Source organism: Phocoena sinus, chromosome 21, assembly GCF_008692025.1.
Source record: "Phocoena sinus isolate mPhoSin1 chromosome 21, mPhoSin1.pri, whole genome shotgun sequence".
Classification (NCBI taxonomy): Eukaryota; Metazoa; Chordata; class Mammalia; order Artiodactyla; family Phocoenidae; genus Phocoena; species Phocoena sinus.
In genome coordinates, this window is record NC_045783.1 from 17,286,526 (window position 1) to 17,303,093 (window position 16,568).

Sequence of the window (16,568 nt, forward strand, 5' to 3'; positions counted from 1 at the left end):
TCCTTAAAGCATCAGGCTTAACATCTTTGAATCCCAGTCATTTATATAGTGCCTGGCACATGACAGGTACAGAAAAAGTCTGAATAAAAGCCTAAACTAAGTAAAAGTAAATATAAGCCTAAGCCAAACACCTCTACTCCGGTGGTATATATCTCCCCACCAAGACACAAGCTCCTCTACAAGAGCGTTGCCTTATTCACCTCTCCTCTCCTCATATTTTACACAGTGCCTGATGTACAGCAGCCAGTAGACAGGTTAATTCCCTTTCTCCTTGATAAATACTTGTTGAATAATTCAAAGGTAAAAGACTAAGCAACCATTCATAATTTACTTAATTTCATTAGCAACCACATTCAGTTTAAGAGTTCACTATAAAGAATCAATGTAGAAAAGAGTTTATAACTTTCTTTGCCAACATTTCCTACCACTCCAAAAGGGACTGATAAAAATCCATGCAATAGACAAATGTTATTCTCAAACACTCTGCATTTATTTATTTTCATTTAAGTTTTCAGCCACTTACCTGGTGCAAATGATGAAAAATTAGTAAACCCCGGTAGGTTGAACAGATTTACAGGCTGTGCTGGAAAGCTGAAAGGACAAAATAAACTGGGAGAAGGAGGGTGTGATGCACTACTGACTCTTTCCTTGCTTCCAGGTTTTTCTGGATGATTTTGTTGGCGCATAAGTTCATTTAGCGTTTGCTTCAACCTGTAAAAATTTAAGGAGTCAGTAATTTAAAGATCAGTTGTATTACCATCTATGTAAAGTACATCCAGAAAGAATATATGTAAGACATGATTCAACAGTATGTGGAACAAACTGACTGCTCTGATGTTTACTACAACAAATATCTGCTTGTCCTGCATGCTTAGTTCAGTAACTTAGCCTTCGCAACAAGAACTGTGCTTATTAGCACTTCTAACAGATAGTAGGCATAATTACAACACGCATTGTTTATATTGTTTACAGCTTTACTGAGGTACGATTTACACACCATACAACCTACCTAAGGTAAGTGTAAAGTTGAGTACTATAAAAATTTTTTTTTTAAGTCAGGTCCACGGTATTAAAAAGGAACATTGAGCAATATCTCTGCTTATAAAATTCCCAGGTGTCAGAATATTCGAAAATGAAATTTGGTTCAGGCCCTTTTCTCCCAGAAGGTAACTGTAAAACTCTTGCTCAGTTTTAGCACTTACTATACACTCTCACTACTTCTAAGAAACAGATTACCTTTGTACATTATTCTGTTGCCATGTTAGCTGGGTGTAGCACTGGTTCAACTGGTGCATTATAAGGTGTACTTGAGGAGATGCAACATTGCTGGGCATAACACTGTAAGGGCCCGTGAGAAGAGTTTGTAGCAGACAAGACAGAGTCTGTGGAAAGAAAATTTTCAGAATAGTTGCCGATGACATGAGAAAAACGTGTACTGCTTCAAAAACAAGATAAAAAAATTCTACTTTACCTGCTGGTCTTGCATCAAAGTCTGACAAATACTGACACTGAAATCAAGTTGTTTCTTTAGCTGATTGATTTGTTCTTGCCACTGTTCTTTCTCTTCTACATAAGAGAGTTCTGACACCCAGCGAAGGTTTTCCTGACGCTGCATGCTGATATTCTGTTGTCTTGTCCTGGCTAAAGGACGATAATTTCCATCTGCTGAAAAAGGGCGATTGTTCTTCCACCTAACACAAGATTTAAAGCATTAGGTCATCTTATGTAATTATTTGGTTTTTAAAATCTGGCAATAAACCTTGATACCCTGGTCCATACACCTGTATTCTCTTCACAGGACTTAAAATGTATGGAAAATAGAATGAGAAAAATTCTGGATTTCTAGTCTTGTACAATATCATTTTTCATTCCTTTCGAATCTTTTTTCATTTATGTTTTACCGAGAATTGTCTATATAATTCCGTATTCTTCAAAATGAAAACAGTTATGGGACTTCCCTGGTGGCACAGTGGTTAAGACTCCACGCTCCCAGTGCAGGGGGCCTGGGTCGATCACTGGTCAGGGAACTAGGTCCCACATGCATGCAGCAACTAAGAGTTCACATGCCACAACTAAGGGGCCCACGTACCGCAACTAAGAAGCTGGCGAGCTGCAACTAAGGAGCCCAACTGCCGCAATTAAGACCCAGCGCAACCAAATAATAAAAATAGGGAGGGCTTCCCTCATGGCGCAGTGGTTGAGAGTCCGCCTGCCGATGCAGGAGACACGGGTTCGTGCCCCGGTCTAGGAGGATCCCACATGCCACGGAGTGGCTGGGCCCGTGAGCCATGGCCGCTGAGCCTGGGCGTCCGGAGCCTGTGCTCCGCAACAGGAGAGGTCACAACAGTGAGAGGCCCCAACAGTGAGAGGCCCGCATACCGCAAAAAAAAATAGGGAAAGTTTGCCATTAAAAAAAAAAATTGAAAATACTTATAGTTATTACACCACAAGCATTTTTCCACTCTTCGTGCTTTAAGCTTAGCCACGTAACATTCCATCAAGTGGAATTACTTAACCATCTTTTACACATGAAACATTTTTCAGTTATAAATAAAAACGTAGTAAATATTTTTGTTGATAGATCTTTTTCACTATCTATGATTTTTATTTTTGCTTAATTCCCCAAAACAAGAGTGAAGATCAAAGCTTATCAATCTTGATCTTATCTAGCTGGAATCTGTCTCAACGACAGTACTCTTGTGATACAATAAATATCGTATTTGGTCTTTGTCCCAGGTTCCCAGCACAGAGTTCCTAAAACTCTTGGCCATCTCCTGAGTGATGACTGTCTTTTGTTATTCATAATGAGCTCCTTCTTGTCAGGCCCTAGTTAGCTTCACGATGAGGGCTAGTCACCAGAAAAACCAACCAGGTGTTGGGGGTTGGAACTTTTAGCCCCATCCCCCAACTTTCACAGAGGGAGATTGAGCTTCATCGTCAATGGCCAGTGATTTAGTCAATTCTGCCTATGTCTGCCTATGTAAAGAAACCTCCGTAACAACTCCTCAACAAGGTGGTTAGGACAGCTTCTGGGTCGTGAACACAGTGAAGCGCTGGAAGGCTGGTGTGCCCAGAGAGGGTATAAAAGCTCTGTGCCCCTCCCCAACCCATCCCTGGCCCTGCACATCTCTTTCACTTAGTTGTTCTTAAGTAGTATCTTTCGTAAGAAGTCAGTAAACAAGTATTTTCCAGAGTTTTATGAGTTGTTTTAGCAAATTATGGAACCTGAAGAGGGGCTGTGGGAACCGCCAAATATGTAGCCAAGTCAGACAGAAGTGTGGGTGCCCTGAAGACTTGAGACTTTAAAGCAGCATCTGAAGTGAGGCACTTGGGCTTCCCTGGTGACGCAGTGGTTGAGAGTCCACCTGCCAATGCAGGGGACACGGGTTCGTGCCCCGGTCCGGGGAGACCCCACATGCCGCGGAGCGGCTGGGCCCGTGAGCCATGGCCGCTGAGCCTGCACGTCCAGAGCCTGTGCTCCGCAACGGGAGAGGCCACAACAGTGAGAGGCCCGCGTACCGCAAAAAAATAAAAAATAAAGTGAGGCACTCTTGTGGGACTGAGCCTCTTAACCTGTGGGCTCTGCCCTGACTCCAAGCAGTTAGTGGTGGAATTAAATTACATTGTAGGACACACAGTTGGTTCAGAGAACTGAAGAACTGCTTGGAGTCAGAAAGACCTGAGACTCTTCAAATCAAGCAAAAAATTAAAACAGCAAAACTAACCTATTTTTAGTTTCCTTTACATTATAGGAGTTATGATTTGCACGGCTAGAAGGACACACGGAAAAGCTAACCTATTTTTAGTTTCCTTTACATGATAGGAGTTATGATTTGCGCTGCTAGGAGGACACATGGAAAAGCTAACCTATCTTTAGTTTCCTTTACATGATAGGAGTTATGATTTGCACTGCTAGGAGGACACACGGAAAAGCTAACCTATTTTTAGTTTCCTTTACATGATAGGAGTTATGATTTGCGCTGCTAGGAGGACACACGGAAAAGCTAACCTATTTTTAGTTTCCTTTACATTATAGGAGTTATGATTTGCGCTGCTAGGAGGACACACGGAAAAGCTATCATGGGAGCCGGCGTCTTGCTCCTCCTCCTCCTCGTCTTCATCTGTCCGAACAACTGCTTCAGAAAGGTAACCATCTTCATCTCCTTCTCCATCTAGTGCACACTGGATAGAACCTCCCCAAGTTGCCATTGTTCTAGAGATTAAGAGACAAAACACGAGATCATTCTGGAGATGAGCTAAATACTTTACCGCCTATTATGTACCAGACACTGTACCAAAGAAAAAAAAAAAATATATATATATATCACTGCACCAAAAAAGTGTATGTATATATGCATATATATATGTATATGCATATGTGTGTATATAAAATTTCATTTAGTCATAGTAACTATGAGATGGGTGGTACTCTCCAACTGCTATTATAATCTGTTTACGCTACCTTCCAGAAAACAATGCTTCATATAAATTAAACTAGTAATCATATCCCCTGGAACTTATTCCTAAACTAAACCCCTCTCAACTTTCAACTTTTCCTTGAGTCACAGTTTTCTAGATCAGAGTTATCCAGTAGAACTTTCTGCAATAGTAGTAATAATCCATATCTGTGCTGTCCAATAGAGTAGCCATTAAATACACATGACTAATGAGCACCTAAAATGTGGCTGGTGTGACAGAGAAAATGAATTTTTAATTTTATTTAACTTTAAATAGCCACCTATATTTAGTGGCTGTCGTACTGGAAAGCACAATTCTAGACCCATGGTTCTCAAACCTAGATGTTTAACAAAACAATATAAAGAACTTTTTTAAAGTATAGATGTGTGGTACACAGAACACAATAAAATATTGAAGATATAGTTTGATCAATAAAATTCGTATTGGCACTCTAAGAACAGGAATAGTTCTTTTATGAGTACGAGAGAGAGTACGGTTTAGTGCAATGTTGCAGAAATGCAATCTGATACCAAAAAATTAGGTCATAACAAATTTGGATTTCAAAATTTTAGATCTGAATACTACTATAAAGATAAGTAATTAACTGATCTTACAGATAACCAATTCTTTTAGAAATATTCTAAATATGGAAATTTCAAACATAAATCCTAAAAACTGAATGTTTTACACAATAAAATGTTTTCAAATTCTTAGGAAATTTACAAATAGCAGATACTCAATTTAAGTTAAAAAAAAAGCACTTATTTCTGGCCTGATAGAAAAGCACTACAAAGTATCAAGCATTTTCTTTTTATAAACTTGAAACTTAACTAAGAAAATAAGGCTTATATACTCAAGAAAGTCTGTATCACCGTTTGAGCAAGCGTCTTAGTAATTTTTGTAAATTTTTTAAAAAGAGAGAAAGGTGATGCTGTGAGAAGTTACAACAGAAAGTAGCTGGATTTAGTCAAACTGAGTCACAAAGGTGATGCTTAAAACACAAGTCTCACTGCAACAGCAGATTTGTGCTATGATGCAGAGGGGAAATGAGGCTGCCTATCCTATAGGCCGTAAATAGGTGATATTTTAAAAAATGATTTTAACAGCTCTCTTACTTTTCTGTTCTACTCTGTTGAGGCGTACACAGGTTCTCAGACCCATCACTTCTCAGTGAAACAGCCACTGGAGATGTAGTTTCAGCCAGACCTTGCCTCCTCTGATGTTCAGCCATCAAAGCTTCAAGCTGCTTTCTTCTCTGTCGCAGCTCTTCCCTTAACATTTCGTGTCTTCGCATTTCTGACCACAACTGTTATTTTAAAAATTAAGTCAAGTTGGTGTAAATATCGGGACTTGTTTTAGCCTTAAAGAAAAACAGCCTAATACTATTGTCAATACCAACAAATATTTCTATTCTCACTCTATCCTTTTTACACTGAGATACCCAAGAAGGTCAAAATGATATTTTAGTAATAAGAAAAAATTAGGCAATCATTAATTCTTTATGAAAACAGGTAGCACCCAAGTATACTTTATCAACTATTAGAAGAAAGTTACAATGTTTTCTATAAATCCCATATAAATAAAATGCCAAAGGACAGGTTTTTCTAATTGAAATGATTACTATTTACTATAACTAACCCTTACATATGATTCTGCCAAATAATTGCTAATAAAGGGCAAGGCTATTTTGAAAATATACAAACTTAATTACTTTTTGGAAAAAATTATTTCTTCCCACAACGAAAAGACACATAATAGGCTACATTTAAAAACATGTTTCAGTTTTCTTCCTCAAGACTCAGGAACAAGGTAAAACATACCTCATTATCTACCACTGAAGGATCATCAGGTTCAAAAGCAGATCTGCTTGTACTGGCTTCATTTTCATTAACAGTTGGGGTTGAAGTAACAGCTGGCATATATTTTTTTGTGGGACAATTACCTGCACTAGTGGCTGACAGCTAAAAAAGAATTAAAACTATTATGAGGAATTAAAGCAATTATATGTTAATTTCATAAAAATTATTTCACTGCTTCTCTAGGGCTCTAGTATCATATTTAATTTATTACCACCAGATTTCAATTGACATCATGATCTAAAGAAAATATGACATAAGCAAACAAAGATGAAAACACACACTAAAGTTGAACAGTAGTAACCAACCCTCCGAAACAACAGAGACACGAGGGATAAAATGTTACTGTGGAAAATTTCACATACTCAACCCAACTCCGACATATATTCCTCTGCACATTATTTAGATTGGGAACGAGAAAAAAAGGATTAGATAAAGTAGAAAAGGTAAGCGTCTAGAAAATAAAGTTATATTAGAAATATCACTTGATATGTTTCCCTTTCTTTGAAAACAAAACCTGACTGAAGAATAGAGCTAACCAATAAAGGGTAGGAAAAATCTAAAAAAAAGAATTGATATTCCCCTCCCATATTAACCCTCCTCCTGATTACCTGACATGGTCAAAGACTGCACATTCTCTGTTCAACTCAAAAACCCATGCATAGGGTACTATTTAATAAGCATATATACATTTAATATTCAAACTACAAAAACAATATTTTAATTTCCCTAAAAAACTCATGATGGCTTAACAGCTTTATTATGTAATTTTAGGCCAGTAAAAAATGGAAATGCTAGTCCCTTAACTACCAAGTTCAAACCAGAATATTTTAATATAATACATACTTATAAACACTCATGTTCTGAATCCACAGCCAGCCGGCCCAACAAGTGAAAGAATGGGAATAATTAGAGTCAATTCCTATGTGCTACCTTTCACAGTATAAATGTACATCCTTAACACATTTCATTTGTCCATCCATTTCATTAATCATAAAATTAAGATATAAATCTATCAAATTAGCACTAAAAAAAGACAAAGAGTACTTTCAGTTGACATTAAGATTTTAAATATCTTTCTTCAGACAAACAGAAAGAAAGAAATTTCCTAATTACCTGTAGGTCAGGACATGCCTTTTGCAATGCTTGAATTTTCTCTTGAATCTCAATCAGTTTCTTTCTTTCTTCCTGCAATTGTTTGAGCTCTCTCTGTTGCTGCTGTAGTTTAGCCTCATAAAATTTCTCTCTATAATTAAATTGACATTATATTTGTGGACTCCAGTAAATCTGATAATAGCATTAAGCACGATGTAATACAGTACCTAGCGGAGTACCTTCTCTCTAATAGGCACTAAACTTTTATGACCTGAAAGCCAGAAGCTTAACATACCTTGCCTTTTCATTTACTCCAGCATCTTTCTGTGTTTTATTGGTATTTCCTCTAGTGTTATTTGCATTTTGTTTGGTGTCTTCTTCTGCTGGGTAGAAATCATCCAAATTTGAGGTATTGGCAGAGATAACTCCTTGATCTGCTGTATCATCATCCTAAAACAGCATCATTATATTAAAACAAACTTGATATCTAAAGACATTATCCAATTCATACCTTAGTAAATACAACTAGGTTGCAAAATTAATGTAAAATTTAAAGCAGTAGGGAAAGCATATGATTTTGAGCAATGAAATTCATCCTCTACCAATGGCAGGAAATAAAGTACTAAAACTAAAAACAGTACATCAATAATTTGAGTTGCCAATTACCCAGCAATGGCAAGTACTAGTTTGCCTTTTCTTTCCTTGACCAGATTCTAAAATCAAAGAAGAACTTTCTAGAGAATATGAAAAAGATACAAAATATATCATTGGAGCTTGGAACTCTTGATATTAGATACTTTTTCTTCAGATGTGACTTTTACATTAACAATTTAACAACCAATGTCTATTATCAATTGTTCACTTAAAAAGCTTTCCATTTCCTCACTTTGGTCTTTAGTTTGCCAAACAAGTACCAATGGCTCACAATACAAAAACGAATGAGAATGTACCACCTCAAATCTGTAACTACTGGAAAAACAACAAAAGTATCATATCTTCCTAACAGTAAATACGTATCTTCTGTTGAAATCAATGTGCTTATTAAAATGGAGGACTGGGCTGGCAGCGCACTGGTTAAGAATCCGCCTGCCAATGCAGGGGACACGGGTTCAATCCCTGGTCCGGGAAGATCCCACATGCCGCGGAGCAACTAAGCCCATGCACCACAACTACTGAGCCTGCGCTCTAGAGCCGGTGAGCCACAATTACTGAGCCCGCATGCCACAACTACTGAAGCCCTTGCACCTAAAGCCCGTGCTCTGCAACAAGAGAAGCCACCAAGATGAGAAGCCAGTGCACTGCAATGAAGAGTAGCCCCCGCTCACCACAACTAGAAAAAGCCTGCATGCAGCAATGAAGACCCGACGCAGCCAAAAATATATAAATTTATTTTTAAAAAATCTTATTTAAAAAAAAATGGAGGATTGGAGGTAACCTATGACATTTTCTTAAAGACATTTAATATTGGGCTTCCCTGGTGGCGCAGTGGTTGAGAGTCCACCTGCCGATGCAGGGGACACGGATTCATGCCCCGGTCCGGGAAGATCCCACATGCCATGGAGCGGCTAGGCCCGTGAGCCATGGCCGCTGAGCCTGCACGTCCGGAGCCTGTGCTCCGCAACGGGAGAAGCCACAACAGTGACAGGCCCACGTACCGCCAAAAAAAAAAAATTTAATATTGTATACTTTATATTTACTCATGCTTTCTCTGCAGAAATCAACTGAAACTTTAATCTTTGGAAATAGAGAGTTAAAGCTAACTTTGATTGTAAAACTGTCTAATCGATTTTAAGCTTATACACATGGTGTTACTCTGGTCTTCTCATCAATCTAAAGGCTAACCTGATTTATTACTAAAATGGTAAGATTAAAAAGAAACTGAGTTGGGACTCAAAAACAGAGAAGCTGGATCATGAGGCATTTTCTCACAATAAAAAAGTGGAAAAACCAAAGTATGAAAAAAAAACTACATAAAGTTTCAGATTGTCACATGAGAGTGTCTGAACAACTGAAATGATATAAACTCCGAAGCTAAAAGTAACTGACTAAAGAATTATTGTTTCAACACATGCTGCATCACAGACTAAGGAACCATATAAGGGCTATATAAATTGTCTAAGCTAATCTAATCAAGAAGAGTAATAATAGTTTTATACAATCATGATAACTATATAACTGTTTAAACCTTCTCCTGAGTCTCTTGGGAAAGGATACAAGTAAGGGCACAAGCAAAAGAAGACTACCCTTAATAAAATAAGTAAAATGTATCAATCTTAAACATATAAAAACTTGGGGAGTTTGGATCATTTTTTTTTAAATAGCTCTCAGAATGAGGACCCTTAATCCCTCTGTATTGCAGTTTTCTCATTTTTCATACATGTTATTTCAGGTCTTAGAACACTCACTAAAGCAAAAGAGCTGCATTCAACATAAGCCTGAAATTAAGCTGATTCATCTATAAGCCACCAAGTTATTCATCATTTCTCATCTATTGTTCCCACACGGGCAATACATCTGAGGAGAGGAGTCATAAAGAAAATATGAGAAAGTAATTAGCAAGTACAATGATGTTCAAGATAGCACAACCTATATTATTATTTGCTTTAGAAGCTGTCTTAATTTTTTCAAATGGTACTACTGTCATACGATCAAAGTTCAAATAGTAAAAAAGATGTTTAGAAAAATCTCCTTTCCATCCCTTTCCCCAATTCCGTTCTCCATAGGTAACCAGTGTTATCAGTTTATGTATCTGTCTACAGATATACTTTGAACATATAAGCAAAAATATATACATGTGTATATAAACCTGTATGTGTTTGTTTGTATACATGTGTTTATGCTCCTTCTTCCCTTCAACACCGCTTCTTACAATAGGAAAACCTTAGAAAAAGCCAAAAGCCAATTCCAGTAATGGTTAAACAAGCTATATGGTATCTCAATAAAATAAAATGTAATCAAGGGTATAAGGAAATGGATTCATCCACCACTGCTTAGATATCAATTAATATAGTCATTCTGGAGAGCAATTAAGCAGTGTCCATTAAAATTAAAATGTGCAGGGCTTCCCTGGTGGCGCAGTGACTGAGAGTCTGCCTGCCGATGCAGGGGACATGGGTTCGTGCCCCGGTCCAGGAAGATCCCACATGGAGCAGCCGGGCCCATGAGCCATGGCCGCTGAGCCTGCGCGTCCAGAGCCTGTGCTCCGCAGCGGGAGGGGCCACAGCAGTGAGAGACCCGTGTACCGCAAAAAAAAAAAAAAAAAAAAAAAAAAAAGTGCATATACTCTGACAAAGCAATTCCACTTCTTCATATCTGCTCTTGAAAAACACAAATGCACCACAAAGCTTGTGAAAGAACGTTCATTGGATTGTTCTTTCTAAATAGTGAAAAACTGGAAACAACAAAAGTAAACATCGATAGGATGTTAGATTAACTAAACTAAGGTCCACTGATACTACAGAAAACTATGTTGCAGCTAAAAAAGAACTGTATCTACTGTGTGTATATATATATATATATATATATATATATATATAAAACATATGCAGTGCAGTAGCATCTGTGAAGGAGAATGGGATTATGAATGAAGGCTCAAAGGGAGTTTACTAGTAGTGTTCCCTTTATTTAAAAATGGGAGCACATTCATCTTTCACTTGAGTTACTCAAAATAAGTAGCATTCCAAAAGAAGTTGTGAATAACAATTGAATTATTTTCATTCACAAAAAAATTGTTTTTCTATACATTAGTGTGGTTAATTTTAATGTTCTATACTTCATTTTTTTCAACCTAACACAAGCTAAGCAAACCTAAATGAAGACAAATCACTCATTCATTTTACCAGAAGTTTTTTGGCTTCCAAAAATCATATAAATTTCAATACTTTAGGAAGTCTCTCTTAAAGATATTTTTATAGTGATTATGTTACTGAGAAAAGAATATATATATATAAAAAACAGATGAAAAGGAATGATTTAAAAAAGTTCAATCATTCTTAGAAAGTTTTATACCTAGTCTAATAAACTGCAAAAAGCCTTTGGACCACATCAGTCAATATACAAGTGTTAATTGTTACATAATTTCACATTCATACATTCAAATGGCTTTTTAAAATTTACAACTAATAGTTCCAACTTTACTTGTTTGGCCTTACTGAATAAGACAATATGGTTTTTCTTCTACATCAAGTGAGTTAAGATCTCAGTCAGAATGTCAGTCTCAACTCTGGCTCTGACAATGGTATAACTCTGGTCAACTAACACCTTTAAACTGTGTATCTGCCTCACTGAGATGTTACCAAGTTCTATGTGATATAGAACTGGGGTCTCCAGCAAAAAAACAAACAAACAGTTTTTGTAATAGTTATACTGGTACACAGCCATGCTCATCTGTTTGCATACTGTCTATCACTGCTTTTGCACTGAGTGGTTGTGACAGAAACTGTATAGCCCACAAAGCCTAAAATATTTACTAAGTCACCCTTAGAAAAAGTTTGCTGATCTCTGATAATATGGCATGTAAAGTGCTAAGCATTTAAACCTGGTATGTAGTTAGAACTCATTAAATGTGTACTAGTATACTTATACCAACATAATTATCAAACACATAAATTTTACCTTATAAGACTGTCCATTTGACACTTTTTTTTTTAAATACAAGCAGCATTTACCTGCACCAATGCAACAAGATCTTGTAACTGTCTAAGTTTCTGTTTTGCAGCCATAAGTCTGCTGATCTTCTGTTCAAATTCAGCATCTTCAGGCGTCTCATCAACCAGACTGCTCCGATGACTAGATAATGACGCTCCACTGACTGCCTCATCTTCTGCTTCTTCCTCTTCCTCCTCCTCACCTTCACCTTGTGCAACGTGAATCCCCTGTTCTTGTTCTCTATTGTATCGACAATCTGCTGAAAACATGTACCAGTGAAATCAATACTTTAATAAACTTAAGAGTACTAAAGAAAGGAATTCCGGGCTTCCCTGGTGGCGCAGTGGTTGAGAGTCCACCTGCCGACGCAGGAGACACGGGTTCGTGCCCCGGTCCGGGAAGATCCCACATGCCGCAGAGCGGTTGGGCCCGTGGGCCATGGCTGCTGAGCCTGCGCGTCCAGAGCCTGTGCTCCACAATGGGAGAGGCCACAACAGTGAGAGGCCCGCGTACCGCAAAAAAAAAAAAGGAATTCCACTTCCCAAGAGTAATATGGTAAAATTATCTGTGAATAGAGTCAATCATACCTAAAGAAGGAGGCATGTTTAGAGCCCTTATGTTGGCAGCAGATCTGTTGTTAATTTCACAATTAGAATTAACTGATCTCCCATCTCTATTATTAGAAACACACTGTGCCTTAGAATTACTATTTACTTCATTCCAGGTGGCAGCTACTTGTGGATTTCTAAAAGAAAGAAAACAACCTGAAGTTATTTAAGGTAAAAAATATATGTAATAATAAAAAAATCAAAGTTTTAGAACTGGTGATAAAATAATTCCAGACTATGAACATCATTGGCTATTTCCCCATTTAAATTCATCCTCTAAATAAACGGCTCTTGCTTTTCACTAACTTCTCCTATTCACACATTTAAGAAGAAAAACATCTAAAAAAATCAAAATTACAACCAAAAAAAAATCAAAACTACACCTAAAAATAAAGAGGCAGGAAAATGAAGTTACGTACTTCTTATGATTAACTTTTAGTTGATCTAACAAACAGCAAATTTACTAAACTACTGTGTTCAATACTTCCCTATTTGTTTTTCTTTATAGAACAAGTAAGAGTACACTAACCAAAACAGCAGACTTACAGGAGAAAAGCTTAAATAAAAGGCAAACGGTAGGCACTCTACTGAGGTTTCTTTTGTTTCATATTAAATGTATTGTTAGGGTGAATATGTTAGAAAAACAACTTAAAAAAAAGTTCTTACCGAATGTTAGTAACAGGTTCAGAATTTTCATGCTCGGAATCATATTCTGACTCTTCAGTTTCTTCTTCTTTTGTGTTTTCATTTACAGCATCTGTCATCATATCTGATGTTTGCTCGTAATAATGAACTAACTCTCTTAGCTCATTCAACCTCTTTCGAACTTCATTTAACTTCCTGATAAACAAGAAAAACATTTATATTAACACCCATTTTAGCAAAATAAAGCATACACTATTTTCATACAGTAGCAGCCAGCACAAACAAAATTTAAACCCAGTCAAATATCCAGGGGATGTGACTATAATGAATGTAATTTCAAGTACAGGTTATTCAAAATCTCATCACCTTATTTACTTATGTTGTGTTACGGACAAAAGCATAAGGAACCCTCTTCCAAGTGTTCACTTTAAGCAGATATAGATGTTAACAGCTTAAGTCTCAATGTCAAAAATATTCCTATGTTTCTTAATAAGTATCAAAAATGTAAAGTACTAAATATTCCATTAAAATAGGACCTCTTAGGCAAATCAGGTATGCAGGCATTCCTGAGCATTTACAGAAGTTCCCAATTTGTCTACAACATATAGAGATCTACCAGTTACCATACTATATAACATGTTTACCAAAAAGAATAATTAGGTTGTTGAATTTTTACTGAGTCCCAGGAATTAGGCCAATGTTTTCTAATCCTTAAAACACCTTTACGAACAAATATATTATGGCAGGTGAAGAAAAAGAGGCTTAGTGAGGGTGCTATTTGTCCACAGTCACACAACCTTGTGAGATACAATTTCAGGGCTGTCTGACTCTAGAGCCTGGGCTCTAAACCATTTGAATACAGAAATCTTTTAACTGTAGTCCCTTCATTTGGAAAACAGGAATACATTAGCTATAGAAATTACATGTTACTACAATGTCACGTTTCTCTAGGACAACTCAAAGATGCACATATAACACACAAACTTATTCTACCACCATACCACTTAAGAATGTTTATCATATCAAATTAACTCAGTTTTTCCAGAATTTTCAACAAAGAAAAAACCCCCAAGATTTATCCCCATTATTCAATTCTAATCTATGTAAACAATGTTTGTAGAAATGTTTTACTGGAGTTTTTCAGTTGGATTTAGGTGGCCTTCATTTTCACTCTGATTCTGAGAAACTAGAGAAGCAGCAGGATAAGGAACAGATGATGTGAGGCTATTGGATTCTCCATTGACAACTGGTGTTAAGCCTACAGGAGCAGAGGGAGCTGCGGTTGTACTTCTCTGATCCACACTCCTTTGTGGGGAGGCTGAAGAAGGCACAACTACCAAAAAAAAAAGACCAGTTACCATAAATAAACAAATACAGCATCAAACAACACATTCATAGTTGGCTCAGACATAGAAAAATAAAAAGTAAAAGTCATTAACATCTTAAATCCTGCAGCTTTAAAATGTGAAACTTAAGGATATAACCAGGCCACTTGTTTATTAACATGTCCTTTAACCAAACACAGTTAAAACAGAAAGGAAAGAATAAGGAAAGACAAGATGGAAACCAACAAGAGCTACGATATTCTACCTTGAGAAAGTAACGAGAGTACTCCTCTGATAAACTTGGTTCCAGGTTACGTTAAATAGAGCCACTGCATATGATGTGCAAGCACACCATCTACAAATCTTTACAGGGCAACCCTAGCTGATTAGGTCCTTGAGAATGTTCCAGTCCAGAGGGATTCTATCTGGTCTCCAATATGGAACTTTTCTTGTTCCAAAAGATAAGGCAAAATTGTTAAAATGACTGTGGTACATAATACCATGAATACTACTCAGCAATAAAATTTTCTAATTAGATGATGATTAATCTTCTAAGACAGCTCTTGAACTACATTTTAATTACTTTTCTGTCCACACAGATCAAAGATATCTTATGCTTTCAAGGGTAATAAATGAAGACTAAGAATCTTTGTGCTTCTCTCTCTCCTACCAGTTTATTTATTTTTTTCTCTTTATTTATTTATTTCTGGCTACGTTGGGTCTTCGTTGCTGCGTGTGGGCTTTCTCTAGTTGCGGTGAGCAGGGGCTACTCTTCATTGAGGTGCACGGGCTTCTCATTGTGGTGGCTTCTCTTGCTGCGGAGCACAAGCTCTAGGCATGCGGGCTTCAGCAGTTGTGGCTCACAGGCTCTAGAGTGCAGGCTCAGTAGTTATGGTGCATGGGCTTAGTTGCTCCACGGCATGTGGGATCTTCCTAGACCAGGGCTCAAACCCCTGTTCCTTGTACTGGCAGGCAGATTCTTAACCACTGCACCACCAGGCAAGTCCACTACCACTTTAAAACTATCATCATTTATCTCTTCCTCAGTGACAATCGTCATTTGTTGCTCACGTTATCCACTGTTACAGCTGGTTTCCGGTAGTCTTTTCTCTCTATTCCTTGACTGTTCTACCTTTTGCTCTGCTTTCACTCTGTTTCCCAACTCTGTTTCCCAGAGAAATATATGATTTTTTAGTCATCAGTAGACAGAGTGCTACTTTAATTATGTGTATAAAACTGACCACAAGGCTTTGAGTACAACTTTGGAAAAACTAAGTTTTTCTTGGCTGTGTTCATCTGTTTAGGGAGGATGGGCACTGGGATTAGCTTCTACTCTAGAGGAGGCCGAGGAGCAGCACAAGTCAGGGAAAAGAAAGGAGCACGTCTCAGGGCAGAAACAGTACAGTTCTTTGAAGGTGGCAGACAACTAGGGTGAAGTACAGGGATCCAGAGATGATGTTTCTATCCCTTGTCTGTTCTTTAATAAGACAGCATCTGGAATGCTAAAGAATAATGACCAGTTAGGGTTGACCCTACTGATTCCAATACCCAATGCTACAGCTCCTACTACCAACTGTCTGAGTAAGAGGCAGGGACCAGGCTTGGGAAGGTATGTGGCCAAGTGAGGACTAGTAACTGGATGTGAATTGGACAAAGGCAAGTAATCTGTAGAGCAGAAAAGACAGTTCCTACAGTATAACTAAGATGACTATTGGCTTTCCTATATAACTAGTACAATCAGCCCTCCATACCCAAGAGCTCTGCATCTGCGGATTTAACCAAAAGCAGATAGAAAATATTCAGGAAAAAAGAAATTCCATAAAGTTCCAAAAAGCAAAACATGAATCTGCAGCATGCTGGTAACTATTTATATAGCATTCACATGTATTAAGTATTGTAAGTAACCCAGAGATGATTTAAAGTGTACTGGAGGA

General features: G+C 37.4%; 1 protein-coding gene across 32 annotated transcripts in view; it reads right to left on the reverse strand.

Annotated features, from left to right (window-relative positions):
• PCM1 (pericentriolar material 1) overlaps positions 1–16,568 on the reverse strand; it is an 89,885-nt gene that overhangs the window by 43,161 nt on the left and 30,156 nt on the right. For 18 of the 32 annotated variants that reach the window (XM_032618265.1, XM_032618267.1, XM_032618262.1 and 15 more), the window contains 12 exons: positions 14,441–14,642; positions 13,331–13,504; positions 12,644–12,801; positions 12,077–12,315; positions 7,705–7,859; positions 7,431–7,560; positions 6,279–6,419; positions 5,574–5,764; positions 4,010–4,213; positions 1,472–1,691; positions 1,237–1,382; positions 524–711 (listed from right to left, as the gene is read on the reverse strand). In XM_032618265.1, the coding sequence (XP_032474156.1) occupies positions 524–711; positions 1,237–1,382; positions 1,472–1,691; positions 4,010–4,213; positions 5,574–5,764; positions 6,279–6,419; positions 7,431–7,560; positions 7,705–7,859; positions 12,077–12,315; positions 12,644–12,801; positions 13,331–13,504; positions 14,441–14,642 (2,148 nt within the window). The remainder of the gene's footprint in view (positions 1–523; positions 712–1,236; positions 1,383–1,471; positions 1,692–4,009; positions 4,214–5,573; positions 5,765–6,278; positions 6,420–7,430; positions 7,561–7,704; positions 7,860–12,076; positions 12,316–12,643; positions 12,802–13,330; positions 13,505–14,440; positions 14,643–16,568) is intronic. The other 14 variants (XM_032618266.1, XM_032618258.1, XM_032618268.1 and 11 more) reach the window with 1 other exon arrangement.